Source organism: Onychostruthus taczanowskii, unplaced genomic scaffold, assembly GCF_017590055.1.
Source record: "Onychostruthus taczanowskii isolate IOZ18803 unplaced genomic scaffold, ASM1759005v1 scaffold4, whole genome shotgun sequence".
Classification (NCBI taxonomy): domain Eukaryota; kingdom Metazoa; phylum Chordata; class Aves; order Passeriformes; family Passeridae; genus Onychostruthus; species Onychostruthus taczanowskii.
The window spans coordinates 20978023-20994300 of record NW_024501459.1 but is presented as its reverse complement, the minus strand read 5'-3'; the positions used below and the strand labels follow the sequence as shown (position 1 = coordinate 20994300).

The 16278-nt window shown below is 35.7% G+C and overlaps 1 protein-coding gene across 7 annotated transcripts in view; it reads right to left on the bottom strand.

Moving 5' to 3' along the window:
• The window catches only part of VPS13B (vacuolar protein sorting 13 homolog B), a 429942-nt gene that overhangs the window by 286196 nt on the left and 127468 nt on the right, over window positions 1–16278 (bottom strand). For all 7 annotated transcript variants that reach the window (XM_041413097.1, XM_041413101.1, XM_041413100.1 and 4 more), the window contains 2 exons: window positions 6140–6274; window positions 5135–5308 (listed from right to left, as the gene is read on the bottom strand). In XM_041413097.1, the coding sequence (XP_041269031.1) occupies window positions 5135–5308; window positions 6140–6274 (309 nt within the window). The remainder of the gene's footprint in view (window positions 1–5134; window positions 5309–6139; window positions 6275–16278) is intronic.

The window sequence follows — 16278 nt, the reverse complement described above, 5'->3', positions numbered from 1 at the left end:
AAGGGAGGAAGAAATTGCATTACCACAAAATACTTCTGCCCACAAATTCTGTTAGAAAGAAAACTTCCAAATATAGCCTTGCAGTTCAGGCAGTTGAACTGCTATTTTAAATCAAATTTTGAAAACTACAGGATGTTGCCAGAAAATTTCTTCTAAAAATGTATACTTACTGAATTTAAATCCACCCTCCAAAGTAAGCCTACATGAATACTGTGTTTTCAGTAACTCATACTATTAACATTCGTATTTTTCCAAGGCAAAATATAAGAATAAATCAGATTTTAAAAGCAATTAAGAAGATATAAATGCTGTGCACTGCCTGAGCACAGTTCTCATAAGACCAGAGTTCTGGCAACTATCATAATCCTTTTGAAATTGTGCATATTAAGATTAAAGATCACTTTGTTCCTCTATTCCCACAACTAGTTGGTATGGTAAAAAGATCAGTCTCCTAGTTTTATATGTAACATCTTTAACATTTGCTCTCCTTTCTGTGCATGTGATTAAATGTAACATTTTGAAATCCCAAAGTTCTGAGAAAAACATAAATCCTTGTCCACAGCTGCTGTTTGACTCTGGAAACACATGCATTTTCTTTTCAAGCATCTACCATCAAAAAATCCCGAAGGACTTGAACTGGAGAACACCTGCATCTCTTCATTTAGTTCCAATAACAGAGCCTAAACTTCAAAATTACAAAAATAGATGCTATGTTCAGCTGCAGTTACATTCTCCCCCTAATTCCCGTGAACAAAAATGCTAAGAGCATGAAATCATTCAGGCAAGCTCTGTCATCGAGAGGATAAGATTTTTTGCACCAGAAGCCCAGTGGGAACTTGATAGAAAACTGGCAACAATTACAGATAAAGTACATAGTGAAATCCTCAGGGAGAGAAAAGGAAATGTAATAAGATAGATGGGTATAATTTTTACACATTCATGTCCAAACCACAAATGTGAATTGTCTTTAATTATTCCAATATACTAACCATTTTTATTCATTCTTTGTGATAAATCTTTCCAAAATACTTCAAATTAGACTATGAATTATCTTTTACTAGGATTTTTTACTTATTTACTTACTACCACAAGAACCCAGTTAAATTAGATGAGAACTTAAAAATATAATTGTTTCAGCTTCAAAATTCAAACTAATATCCCCAGTGCAAGCAGTCAAAATTAAATTAAAAAATATGTGAATAACATGCTCTTTTAACTGCAAGAAAGGGGAAGCTGGGGGGCCTGTGTAGGTGTATATGCATAAAACCAAACTTATCTCTAATCTCTCACCTCCTTTTTATTAAGTTCTAACAGATAAAAATCAGATTGTTTACAGTAATAAAAAAGTTGATGTTCCTGCTGGTACAACTTCTATGGCAATTTTTTCATACTTGAAGATATCATTTCTTCAGTTATTTTTTCCTTTCGGCGTGGGAAGCGGGTGAATGGAGTAAGTGATCTTATCTAAATCAAAACACTGATAGAAGAAAAAAATTCTAAAGGTTTTGAAAGTTTGAGAAATGTATCACTTAAACAAGAAATACCAACTTTTATAAGGTTGAATGTTTGCTATTCAGCCTTTATGCAGCTTGGACAACTTAGAGAAGCCTTCCCACTCTTGCTTTGCTCCACTATGTGTATAAATTTGACACATATGAGCATGATATTAACACAAGTACTTTTGTTTACTCCTTTATTTCACTGCTGCATTATTGACTATTTAAGTTGATCGCAGAGAAAACTTTATTAATTGTACTTCTTATTTTTGTTCCTCTTGATTTATTTGTAATAAAGCTGTCCATACACTGGCTGTGCACGCACTCTCAATTATTCAATATGGCAAACCAAATAGAGCTTAATCAGCTCACCTCATCTATTCAACAGCTGTTCATAATTAGCCACTAACACCAGCATTCATTTTGAAATCTCCCTTTTCTCTCAAAGGCCAGGTGAAACAAACAAGGTCTGCAGCTTGCTCCCAGGGTTAATAAAGCCAGGGTTATTTCAGAGAAAGAGTAAGAAGACCTTCCCAAGCCCTGGGGTAATGGAATAATCTCCTCTCTCGTACTTATTTTATATGCTGCAGTTTAAAGACTGAGGAGCATATTCACTGATTTTTACAACTATGCATAGAGATACCTGGGGCAGTTTTTCATACAATCAAAGTATCCAAAATTAAAATTACAGCATAAGGACTAAAAAAAAAAAATTTATATTCTTTGTCCCTAAATACTTCCTTTGCCATAGGTGGATCAGTTTTCCATGGGATAATGACACTTGATGCATCAAACAGTAAGACCAGTAATCGTAAGTATATGCACTTGTTTTATACTTGTTATACACTGTAAATGTTACACATCACATGCTGTAAATGCTGCCCTTTATGAAAGTACAGTTTAGAGCTTTCTCCTTTGATGGCTGTACTCAATGCAGTATGATAATGCTAGAAGCATATTCTTTTTCCTCTTCCTCTCAACAGCACAAGTGAAATAGAGAAAAGGAAGAGATCGTGTCAAATGCTCTATCCCTCAGACTGTAAATACATCCTGTAACTTTGCAGGGCCACATACAGACGAACAGTAGAAGGAAGCTGCACAACCATCCTGATCACCCTGGATCATAAGGCTCAAGTGATACAAGACTGTAGACAGTTGCTGATGCAATAAGGAGAGGAAGAAGAACAGTCCCCTCCCTGTTCTCTTGGTGAATATGCCCTGATTTATTCAAGTATCTCAGGCCATTTGCACAACCTCCTCCTTAGCATTTTACATCCAAACAGCTGCTTGAATTTTTGATCAAGTTGTTTTCCATTCAATTTAATGAATTAATTAGTCCAAATTCCTACTAAAGAACACTATCTGCAACATTATTAGGAAAAATTTCACAAACAGCACAACTTCAGTACTGCACAATCACCTCCAGTAGTACAACTTTAAGAAACCTTTTACTCCCAAGGGATCAGTTTCTTCTGTGAAATTATCCAGTATAGCTTTTTAAACTCCCAGAAGTGAATGCAACTGACAGCAAATGCATTTTTATGCTCTCAAAGCACTCCATGTTTTTCCTACATGTAATTTTCACAGTAATAATGAAAATGATAGCCATATCTCCTGCATTAAAATTACCCCAGCTTCCTCAGCAAGTATTTGAAAGCAAAGGCTTTTGCTTTGCTTATCCTTTGTACAGAACCTGAGACAAATGAAACATTAATCACTCCTGGTTTAATTTATGTTAAAAAAATATAAGTCATTTGCAGTACGCCATTCTTCCTATTGAATGCGACCAAAACTTTAGCAAATCAGTCAGATTTTTCCTCTCATTTGTCACTCCCCACCTGACAGATCTAGAGGAGTAGAGCTAGAGCCTGAACATGCAGGTTAGTGACTGCCATTGTGTACACAGAATCACTACAACTTCTCTGAGATGCTGAGGGGGCAGGTGAAGTGTCCAGAACATTTTCAACTCTAAAACCTTCACATTTTTAATGTATGTCCATTTATCTACAAAACAGGTGCCACACACAATTGTCTATTACAAAAAAAAGGTTTGTAACTCAAAATCCCTGCTGACCAGCACTTCATTTGTCAATGCCTTAATTCTCATTAAGCACCTCCTGTCACGGCCCAACAAAGACTCCCAACCATCTAACTGGAGCATCTATAATACTGATGAGCAAAAATGTATGTGATTCTTATGACCTGTAACAAAAGCAGTAAGTGTATAGTATAGGTATCCACAGAGCCTTTAAATTATAATTCACAGACTGAGACAAAGATCAGAAAATTAAACCAAAAAACCCTCAAAAAAGGGAAGAAATGTGAAAATTAGTCATAGTCATAAATATTGTTGTTAGGAACATTTAAAAGGTATTTAAGTGAATCAACAGGTGCAAGAGATTTTAGCTTCATCTGACTAATTCAGATATGATTGAATCATGAACTGCTTTTTGGCAATGCTTTAGGAGCAGGACCTGAAGATAATTGTTATAATAACACTGCTGTAAACATTTTCAACATGATGCTCTCCAAAAAACACATAAGTACAATCACTGAAAAAATAACCTAACAACTGTTGGAGTGCACAGTGCTTACAAATATTTACTCTGTGTAAGACTCAAATGTTTCTTACATATACACATAAAAATTGCAACAACAGTAATAAATTCACTGTTACTTTTCAGTCTAATGACATTCAAGAATCATTACACAGGAAAAAAATACAGGAAAAAAAGCACACGAAATGTTCAAGTTACTTCTGTGTTTCATAATATTGGAGTCAGATAATTCTTTTACTTTCCTTAACCTAGATAATTTTTTGGATTGTATTTTCACCACTTTTCATTCCATGCCTAGCATTGCCATAGAATAAGCTTTAAAAAACATGAAAGCATGGTTTTTAAGAAGCATCACACTGAGAGCAAAACCCAGTGCCATGTGTATTTCACAAACTACGTGAGTTATTTTAAACTAGACATATTTTAAAATTGTCAGTGTTGCTTAAAACAGACCAATGTTTTGTTTAAAGACCACAGAAACCATAAGAATGTCAGGTAAAAAGTATTTATGCCCACAAAGTCAACAACACCCTTAAATTTAGCCAAACAACTCTCACAAATTATTAACTTCTCATTTAAGACCACCACAACACCAAATTTGATGAGGTTAGATGTGTGCCCTGAAGCATTTTTTAAATTATTTTTTATTGTTAGCAAATTTTATTATAAACAACTTCCTAATAATAAATTATGCTGCAAATTTATATGAACCATTTAGAATCCAGTATGTCAACTTCTGTATAAGAAGGCCAACTCAGGACCAGGAAGAGAGAATGGAACTAATATTTTCAACATGGATCTTGCCTCTCCTCCCTCCCCTGCCTGCAGTTTACAAAAGTTTCATATCATTATTTTAAAAGGCAACCAAAGTTAATGAAGCACTCCTCATTGAAGAAGACATAAATCAAAATGCAGCTTTCAGTTCTTTTGTCTCACAGTGAACTAAAGTTATAATGTGTGCAGTGTGTGTAGAAGATACTTTGACATTTGGCACATTTTATACCAAGCACCTCTTTTGAAAATCACATTGGATAGGAAAAATGTAATGTGATACCAGCTTAACAAGAGTTTTGTACTTACCAGAATTATGGCAGTAGTCCATATACTGTGGAATTTGGATTGTAAAGGCTACCAAATCTGGAGCTAAGAGAGATTCTGGCTTTCTACTCTCATTGAGCCATTTACTGCTGTGTAAGTCTCTGGTGTCAGAAGGGCCTTGAATTAAAGGAATCAGCTTCTCTTTTCCACCATCGCCTAAGATAAAAATTAGATTCCTTACTGCTTTCAGTGTAACAAGATAAATTTTCAAGACAAATATTCACTAGTCCAAAGAGAACATCTATTAATATACGTTGTGAATACAGAATTAAAAGAGCAAACAGAAAGAGCAGCATCACATAAACTATTTGGCAATCTACTTAATGTTTATCCTGTAAAAGCCTTGACTTCCAGGAGGATTTCAAATAAAATAATTGATTATCTTTAAAACAGTAATATCCTTCCCAATTTTATCAAATAATCTACTTAAACATCACCATGAACTCTATTTAAAGACACCCAATTTTTAACGTTCTTGACCTTAGCTGCTTTTTATCCATAAAGACATCATAGACATTGATAAGTTCCTGCATGCTCCTCAGGAAACACTGTATTAAAGAAGTATTAAAAAAAAAAAAATCACAGGGTCCTGAAATATTTCACAAGCAAAATATATACCTGTAGCACTAATGGAAAATGAGGCATTAAAAAATCAAGAAAATACATCAAAATTATGCTATGGATAAAGCTAGGTTAAAGTATTCTGTATTTTTCCTATTTCTTGAATGCTTCCTGATTAGTACTCGTCTCAGGAGAAAAAAAAATCTAACTTTTTTTATTCAGTGTAAAATTTGACTACACTGAGACAAGACTGGATCATCATGACATACTTAATAACAACAAAAAAACCCCAAAACAGAATACAAAAACCCCTCTCTGATTCATAGGAACAATGAGTAAATTCTTGTTTCAGTAACTCCGTTGTAAAAAGCAAGGCCAATTCTCCTATACAGGCAATAAAGTTTTACATGGTCCAGCTGCACATACCTGGGGCTTTGGCACAAATTTTTATTGATCCCACGGTCCCAGAGGCACATTTGACCAATGATGTGCCGCAGTACTTCAATTCAACATTCTGGATTGAGCCCTCAAGAGTTGGCAGGGGATTCTTAGATTTCACACCTAATAAAAGAAAACTGCAAATGTACTAGCCTGTTGAATTTAAATATTTTTATATTCCTTCACCAAGGCATTTAAACTTAATTATATTTTAATTATCTACCTTAGATGTTCTTACAGCATTTTTGTTGTGATTCACAGATTTTAAATGAAAGTGAAAGAATGCTGCATATAGGTTTTTTAATACAAACAGTTATGCATGAAACACATACATATAGATACTGTGAGGAAAACACACAGAAAACCACTTAGAAATTGAAATAACAAATATGCATACATACACATAGATACACTTTCATTTTCACTTTATAAGTGCCACGTCAACTATTCTCCTTCATGTTTTTATTACAACCATTTAATTTCAGGATCTTAAAATGACTAAGTGTTTTCAGCTTTTATTTAGACATCAACATTTTACTCAGTAGCTATGTAAAAGCATTAGATCCATACTGCAGCTGAGCAGTACAGAAGTCCAAAGGCACACTTGCCATTTTTCAGCAGAAACTGGAGTTCAAACCTTGCCTTGGGTCACAAGTGGAAGTAAGTTTTGGTGGTCTTTCCTCAGCCCCCATTTGTGAGCACCAGAAAAATGCTGCACCACTTGGAAGAAGTCAGTGCTATTGGCAATCACTGTTGAAGGGCTGCCCAGAACTGCGGCAGAAGCAGCAGGGGATTGTACAAGCCAGGACTGAGATTTGTTGGCAGAGCTTGAGGGCAGCCCCCCGAAACAGCCCCAGAGCATAGGTGGAGGAAGCCAGCCCTCCAAATCTGTACAGCACTGCCTATCAGAAAAAAACCACATAAATTCACTTGCAAATTAGAAATAAATAGTTTCAACACCTGTAAGAAGTATGAAAGGAAAAACTAACAGGAGTTGCCTTTTTTATGGGGTTTTTTTCCCCTTCATGCAGAAGCGACTTGGAATTTGTCAGTTAAAATTGGCAAGCAGCTTGTTAATTATGAAAACATTAGTATAATTATGGAACCATTTCCTCATGTACGTAACATAGACTTTGTTCCAAAATCCATAATTATGCAAGGAAAGAATTGTGGAACATCAGGTAAAAAAGCATTTTTATACATATTTCAAGATTACTAAACACATTAAAGAAATGTATTTATCTACAGAATTAATTAATTAATTAGGTTTTCTGCAAAATCTCTCCAAGACTTAACCCAAAGAACAACCTTCAATATATATTAACTAGTAAGGGAAAAATATCCTAAAAAATTATAGGGAACAGAAGATTTCAGATTAAACTTGGTAATTATGCTTAGTTCACTGTGCCTATTCCAGTTCCTAAAGATCGAAGAGTATTACACAAATCATTACAAAATCATTTAGCAAGCAGTCTTCTTGACATATATTCAAGTTTTTTCTGGTAAGACACTAAAATAACTTTTGAATAAAAAGTACTTTCAAAGATAGAAAGAAAGAAAGAAGAAACACATGAATAAACACACAGCACATGGTAAAGCAAACTGGCATCTGAAAGTAGGTTCCACACTCAAGGTATTATTTCTTATCAAAATTTAACCTGTCTTCTGTCTTTGAGGTATGTCCAGACTTTTCCTAATTTGTGACTCAAGAAGGCTTCAGGCTCAAAGAATACTCACTGAAACTAATTTGTGTGCCTTCCATTACAACACCCCATCACTTCTCAGTCTGAAAGACCAACTACCAGTTTGTCTTGTGAACAGACCCTCATTCCCACTTTTGTCCAGGGTAAGCCTCTTTTAAAGTTGAAAATCCCCTTTGATCTAAGGCATGGTATCTGACACAAAACATGAATTTGTCAAAAGAAACTAGGATATCTGTAGGCATTTTTGCCTTCTCATAGTTTCTATAACTTTGTGCAAAATACAGGCCATTGCATTCAAATTTAAAAAAAAAAAAAAAAAAAAAAAAAGGGAAAAACAGTTTTCTCCATCTTCTGCCAATTCCAAAGGAAAGATTATTAAACTGTTAGTAGCAGCCAATATTACAGTTAAAGCAAATCAAACTGAGGTCACAATTTGACCCCCGTCTTTTAAGCCCTCTTAAAACTGGTAGCTTCTTGCTGTTTTCATTTTTCAGCAATTCTTTAAGAATCAAAATTAAAGGTGTGATGTCCAATACATTTCTCTCACTTCACGATTGAAGAAGACTAAGTAGTTTTAAAACTAAATAATTTCCATAATGGAGTTCACTTTTAGATGCATTATCCTGCACAACTTCTTTGCATTGATGCTAAAGCCGTCCATGTTACTTACATGCATAACTTAAATTTTAGTTTAGCATCCTATTTGAAAAAAAGGAACCAAGTTTAGTGTGATCATGCTCACTGTTTCTGTTTACTCCTAGTTCCTCACCAACTTCTGGACTTATTGAATTTCAGCTAGAGATGACAGCATCATCCAAGACATTTATTTTCCACAACCTTCATAAAAATAAGAGTCTATCTGCCCTCTTCAACTGACCAATCATCAAATTTATGACAGTCAGCAAAGCACTGCTCAAATAAGCCAATGAACTGATTTTCACCCGGCCAGCAGTTAAGGACCATGATGGAAAGCCAGGAAAGCTTCATGGCTTGGCCTTAAAGAAACACACAAACCCTTAATGCATGGTCATAGAGAATTAATAATCATATTTTAATGCATATGAAGAAGTAACCAGTAGCAGAAATAAGATTTTTTTTTTCTGTTACAGGGTTAGGGTAAACACTTTGTCCATTTTATTGTAATTATTTGACAGAAAATAGGGAAATATTGGGAAAACACAGCATACTCATGCCTTCCTTTTCTTCCTTTTGCTTTGATGTCAAATGCCAAGCTGCTTTCAGCTTCAACACCCGACAACTACAGCATACCACAGTAACCAAGGAGAAGTTGCCAGAAAAAAATTCCACTCAGGTTGCACAGCTCTGGACTGATGGATACTCAAAAAACCCATTTATTAATTACTGAAATCCTATACAGAGAACACAATAACAAACTTAGAATGTCTAAGTAGACTTTCATCACAAAGACAAAAATCACCTAAACTTAAGGTGATTGCCCTTGCCAAGTCAGAAATCTTTTTCAAGGCACAGAAAGTTTAGAGACTTTTAGTGAACCATTTCTAATGAATTGGTTTAAAATAGGAGGCCATTTTCTTCAGTCTCTGAAATTTTTTGGAAATTATGAACCATCTCTCATAAACTTGTCAAACTGGCAAGCAGCTCTACAGAGAAGAAAGAAACCTTGTTTCCTCATATGCCTCTATCTGTAGTTTGCATCCCTGTACTTTAGTTCCTCCCGAATAGTCTCTGTTATTTCTTTCATCATATCATTATAAAATCAAAGTCTCAACAGTTGTTCACATAACTAAAATATTCCTTAAATACCTATTTCAGCAAACAAATGTTTAAGCAAGCAAAGACTAAAGCTTCCTTCCCTTCCCTCAACGTTTATGAACTTTTCTTAAAGTAGTGTTTTAAGGGCTTGATTGAGTATGAAGATATTCAAACTCCTAGATTAGAAATGCTCCATGTCTCCACATACTAACTGAAATTTTGTATGGAGACAAACAGACCACAACCATTTTAATTAAGACATTGAGCATGAATTTGAACAGACACTAGGAAAACCAAATCTTTCATTGCCAACAGCAAACATTATGCAAATTCAACGTCCTGCAAATGAAGTATGAGAAAGGCTTATTTCAAAGGTGCTAGACAGGAGAGTAGAACTTGTGCTGCACTCATTCTGCTGGAATCTTGCTTGTAAAGGAAACACTCAGATTCATTTAATTTTGTTGCCCAGTGGAGTCAAATTAGGGAAACATGTTTTTCCTTAGTACAAATCACTTTTTCTTCAGTTAATTTATTATTTTCACCAGGAACAAGGGAATCAAAGACTTTATGGAGAAAGAGATACATATGCCAGTCACCATATCAAATGTAACTTTTCTGGAAGGAGCTTATGGCTCCTTCCAGAAAAATTTTCTAGATGTCTGGGTTTTTTTTCCCTGCAAACATGTTGCCCATTGTAGAATGATTTGCTGTAAAAATCCAGTGTTTCCTTCCCAATGCCTAGCTAAGTGTACACTTGGTGATCAAGTATAGCCTGTTTCACTTGATTCAGACACAGAACACCTCACATCCCCAAAGACTTAATCTGTTCTCCCCATATGGTAGAACCCAAAAATAGGCAGAAAGGTTTTCTAACTTAAAATCTACTACACTTTGACAATTTACACCTTGCATACACTAACTCACTTTAATTATAACTCCAAGCCCAAAGAGCCATGTGATCCAGGTACATGTATAGAAATATTGTCCTGTCAAGAAAGGTTTTTCCCACACTTTGAAACAGGTATTCACATTCTCCCTCCAACTTTCCAGATACAGCTTTGGTCTGCTCCATGTACGTAATCCAACCACATCGCTTGCCCCAAGTTCCTGTATTCAGTGTCATTCCATGTACAAGCAGGGGGGAAACAAATAGCTAAAGGCAGATCACAACTGTCTTTATAGATCAGCTCTAAGCACTCATTTAATTTGAGGCCTGTTTAAAAACATCACCTAATTAGTGATTTTACCAATGAACATCTTTTATCAATCCATTTGTGATAAGGTGAATTTGCAATGATTACTGGCAAACCAAGAAACAAAATCTAAACTGATCAGTAACAACAGAAAACCAGAAAAGAGGAATGTTACTGATTCTGAGGACAAAAGACAGAACTGTGTGACACCAAATAATACAATAATTCTTTAGAAAGCTCAGAAAAGAACTGCAAAATATGAAATAGGAAATTAGTAAGGCATGACAAACTTCTAGAAGCAAGTCCACATGAATTGTCCCCACATTTAGTCTGTGGCCTCAGAAGGAAAAATCTCAATATTTAAAGCATTAAGTACCAATAAACTATGGTTTGGCAACATGGTACAGCAAAAGACTGTCACATACTTGTCAAAGTAATTTCAAACAGTAAAAAGATCAATCCATGAATAAAAGTAAGGAGCTATTAACTAAATGAAATAACATTGAAGCATAAGTCTTACTGGAATCATGACAAAAAAAGTCAAATTATTTTCACAGAAACATATACTTAGGTTTTACATGACTAACAGAGAAAAGCTAGTAAACAAATTGAAGCATAAGAGAAACCTAATTTTTTTTCCTAAGAGATACTCATCTGTGTTCAGTCCATGCTTAAGCAGCCCTCACTGAGAACTTCTGGAGTCTGTATTGGGCTTGGTTAGAGAGATGGTGCTTCTGAGGAACTCCAAGTTAAACCAAACTTAATTCCTTCCTCCTTTCAGAAAGAACATAATAGAAGCCACAAAGACCAGCTCTAACTGGCACCAATCCTATTTCTCACGTTCAAAGCATTGGGAAAGCATAAAGCTTTGCAATAAAACAGCAGCAACATAGGAACTTCAACATCTCTTTCAATCATTCTGCTTCCTCACACACACCACCTGAAATCACTGGGGTCTTGTGTTTGAGGCTCCCTCCTCCACCTCCCCACACTTTCCCACTTCCTTTTTTTAACTGGAGAAAAAGAGAAAAAGAGAGGTTTTCCTAAAATGTAGAAGCTAGGGTATAAGTATTTTCTGCAGTTTTTCCATAGTAAAATTGAATCTTTGCAAAACAGTACCTCAAGCATCTTCACTGTGCTCACAATTGCATGTTTTCAATCTATCAACATAATCTACAGAACATATTTTGCAACCCTAACGTACATACTCACAGGCTACTATTTTATTTCTTCTTCAAAACAGTCATTCAGGCAGCTTATTTTAAGGAACTGTCAAGGTAAAATTATTTGGATGTTTTTTCTAACTCAACTTGATTTAATACCTCAGTTTCTATTCTGATTATCATAGTTATTTATTTTCAAGTAACTGTGTCAACCAGTTTTCAGTCTACATATCACTATTCTAAGAAATTATTGTTTCATCCACGCCCGCTCCCAAGACTTAACAGGGCACCAACAACGGGATTATGGTAGACTTGTCTTGCCTTTAACGTATTGTGAACTGGACAGATTTTCTGCTGACTTGAGCTTCTGTGCCAGAGTTCCACACATAAAAGAATCCTGTCCTAAAAAATAGCTCTGATTTTATTTTCTCTTCAACCATGGTACTAAAAGAAAAAGTAAATGCATTAAAGGGTGAAATTAAGTGACAGACTGTAATACTCCCTAAAGAAGGTCAAGCTGCTTGTTATTGGACAACAATGATAAAATATCTATCAATACTAGTATGTATCATTCTCTTCATCAGAACATAAGAACTAACTAAGATTCCTCCATTGCCTAAATACTAAACAAGATGCAGGATCATCATTATAAACAGAGCTTTATTTAATTTTCCCAGATTGCTAAAGAATAGCAGCATTTCACCTAGAGGGAGAATCATTTTAAAAAGACAAAATCCTGTTGCTACATTCCTGTTTCAAGATTTCCCACACTATGGCCTTCATAGAGGTCCCCATATGTCCTAACCCAAAAGCCTCTTGATTTTTCTAAAATCCTGCTTCAAATGAAGAGGTAAATAGGAAAACTGTGGTGCAAAAACTGAAAACCAATACTGAAGAAAATGTAGAACATTTGGAATAATATGCTTAAGGCATTCTAGGTCAGAAGAAGCTTTAAATATTCCTTATTGATGATCTGTTTTAAGTGATTATCCAGTAAGGTAAAACATGGTTTTAATTTGGAATGCTCATATGAGAACTAAACAGCTACCACTGAAATGCACATAATCTCTGAATCATTTACATTGGAAAAGACCTTTAACATCATCAAGTCCAAATGTAAACTTAACACTGCCAAGTTCACCAGAAGAAGTAATCGGATGACAAAACACCCTCCTCCAGGTGCTTTCTCCAGTGCAGCTGGAGGTGATGTTAGTGAAGATAAAGGTGAAAATTTTAACTATGCCTCCCTTCTAGTAACAGAAGCGTTCACTTATGGACCTATCGTAACTCCCAGTGTGCTGTTTGCACCTGCAATGGTACCTAGCACTGGAACACAGCTGGACAACAATTTGCAAGTGTTGCACACTGACCGCTAAGCTTCACATGTGATTAGTAATATTTATTTAAACTACTACTATGCAGTATTAGCTAAGTTTTTTCAGGATAGAAAACGTGGGGGAGAAGATGTGAATCTCACTAGTAGCAATCACTCTGTGAGAGAAATCTGCCATGAGAACTGTCCTGGAGCTGGCAGAGGCACAAAGCTGGGCCCGAGTGCTGTGAGAGCAGGGGAACGAGGTCAGAACAGCTCTACCTCAGCAGCTGTAGGGAAAAGCCAGGGCAGTTCAGAAAATGGGCTGTAGACCTGCAAGCCAAGGTGGGGCTATGGCATGGCAAGAAGCAGCCCCTGGCAGAGGAGGCCAGGCCTGGGCAACGCAGACAATCACAAAGCCCTCTGCCATAAGCAACCCTGACTGCATCTCACCAGACTTCTCCTGCTCCCTGCAGAACTGCGGATCTTTTTGATCTAAATAGCCAACACTTGGAAAAGGAATACCATTTGCCATCTTTAAACACAGACAGGATTGTAAATAACTCTAAAACTTGGCTATGAAAAGTGCAGTTTTGGGCAATTTATTATTATTGACCTAGTTGTTGCTAACATTCTGGCTATTTAGGCATCACCAATTATAAGCAGACCTAACTGAAGTTATTATTTTGGATTTGGCAATATGACACTTGTCAGGATAGAGGATTAAAGTAGCTTTAGTGCTCCTCTTCCTGCTGTTGTAAACATAAGTTAAAAAAGAAAAGGACTGATTTTCCTTTCTGCCCAATTCAACAGCTGCATTTCAGATATTCTGTATCATTTGAGACAACTGGTAGAAACCAAAGTTGATACATTAAAATAAAAGTAAAATTTAAATTAATTAAAATGAAAATAAAATTATGTCTTAGAAGAAAATGCAAAACAAACCTATCAAAATCCAGAGTGTAAGTCTACAAAACTATGTCCTATCAATCCTCATACCTATGTGTTGTCAGTCAACAAATGCTAAAAGTGACATGGGTACAAATGCTTACAGGATGTGGATAAAAAAGGACTTGAGAAACCTGCACAGTAAAGTATTTGAGGCAAAATTCTGAAAAAGATGAAGACAGACAGATAGATAGATAGAGGAAAGAGCTCACAATTCCCATATTCAGTAAGACACCCTTTGGTTGGAAGCCATGCACTTGCAACTGGTTGCTTCCATCTCAATTTCTATCCATTTCAAACACAGCAGCTTTGCTGTATCTAAGGTTAATAACAGCTCATGCCAAATGGCAACATGTAAAATGTATGAAAACACTTTCACTCATTAGTAAATGCTAACAGGATCTCAAAAATCTGAAATGCATTTTCTATCTAGTCTAACTCAAATTCAATCCAGTACTAGCTCAAAGGGCTTATCTTCAAACACATTAAGTAAAAAGTGCAATTTATCTTAGACTCTGGATTAAACTCTGCATTTTACAGCTCTTCTTTTAGTAAAAAGCTGGGCAGCAACTAAAGAGAAACTTTCTAGGACAGCAAATTGTAGGAGAAAAGAACAAATTCTCAGACAAATCAGAACTCATCTCAGACCTTATCACCTTCTGTTGCACCTGTGGAGCTCCTTTCTCTAAGGCACATCTACTCAAATAAACTATTTGGCAACTATGAAACCAATAAACATTTCCTATGAGTCTGCACTGCCTTTAAAAAGCCTCCTTCACCAGAACAGACTCAAACCTTCTGGTGCCATGTAACATGCCTACTATGCTAAAGACAAGAAGCGCCAGGAATCAGCTGGACCTACACAGGACTGTGAGCTTCCCTGCAGCACACATGACACCTGGTCACCTGTTTGCTGTTAAACACAATATCCAGTGGCTGAAATCTATCACGGGCTCAGTTGGAGCTGATTGAATATAGGACAGCACAGTTACGGACCAGTAAAAAGGTAAACAAGAGGAGGATTCTAGACGATGGACATAGCAATCCTTTAAGCAGTAAAGAAATTGCAAAGGTTCATAAAGATTCAAAAGAAGGTCAGATGTGTTCAGTAACAGTATTATCAAAAATAAGGAACATCTAAAGTGTAATCATTAACAGTTAATTTCCTGAGTTGCTAGGCATGGGGGAGAAGCTAAAGGGAATGTTAACATCCCTCCGTTGGGAAGGGAAGAAAGCTCAGAGCCACATGATTAAAAGATGGACTACAGAGATTGCTGCTACAATCACTTACTGTAAAGGAGTAGGAAATGACAGGAAAACAATCATTCAGATAGACTGGATAAATAAAATATGATAGAAATTAAATTGAAATATTAAAATACAGTAGATCAGTATTATCATGAAGAATCTTCCCATGATTCTCTTTCTCAGAAAGTATATGCTGCTTTAAATAAAAGGTCTGAGTTTACCCCTTTACATGTGGTCTTCCATGCACACAGATGACAAAATTTCACTTTCATTAAAGATGAGGATTTTTTCTAACTGAAGTATCACTCTTATTCACAATTTCTATATCATACTGGTTTTCTTTATATCACTGTACTCCTTCCAACAACCTAATACAGACTGTTTAGGATATCAACTTAAAAACACAATGTTCTAATTTTAACAAACATGCGTGTATTTTCTTTTAAATGGTCTATGCAACTCCTGAGGACTTAAAGAAAACAATACATTTAGTGTCTGGAATGGCAGTTTCTTACGCTAGGAGGATATTAACCTTTAATCCTTGAAAACATTAAAGAAATGTTTGTAAAATATTTTTAGACTCTTTATCTGGTCAAAGTACTGGAAGTTAAGTCGTGTCTGTACAAACCAATCATTTCACCAGCAGTTTTATATTTCTTTAAAGCCTCATATAAAAAGCACCTGCTTAAAGTGAGTAATGGAGTTTTATATTCATTGCACTTAGGAACAGCGTATGTAACCTATTCCGTTTTCCTCCCTTGTGGAATATATTTCAGCTTATATTGCACAGTACATTACCGATGTGTATAAAGACCCTCTGATCAGC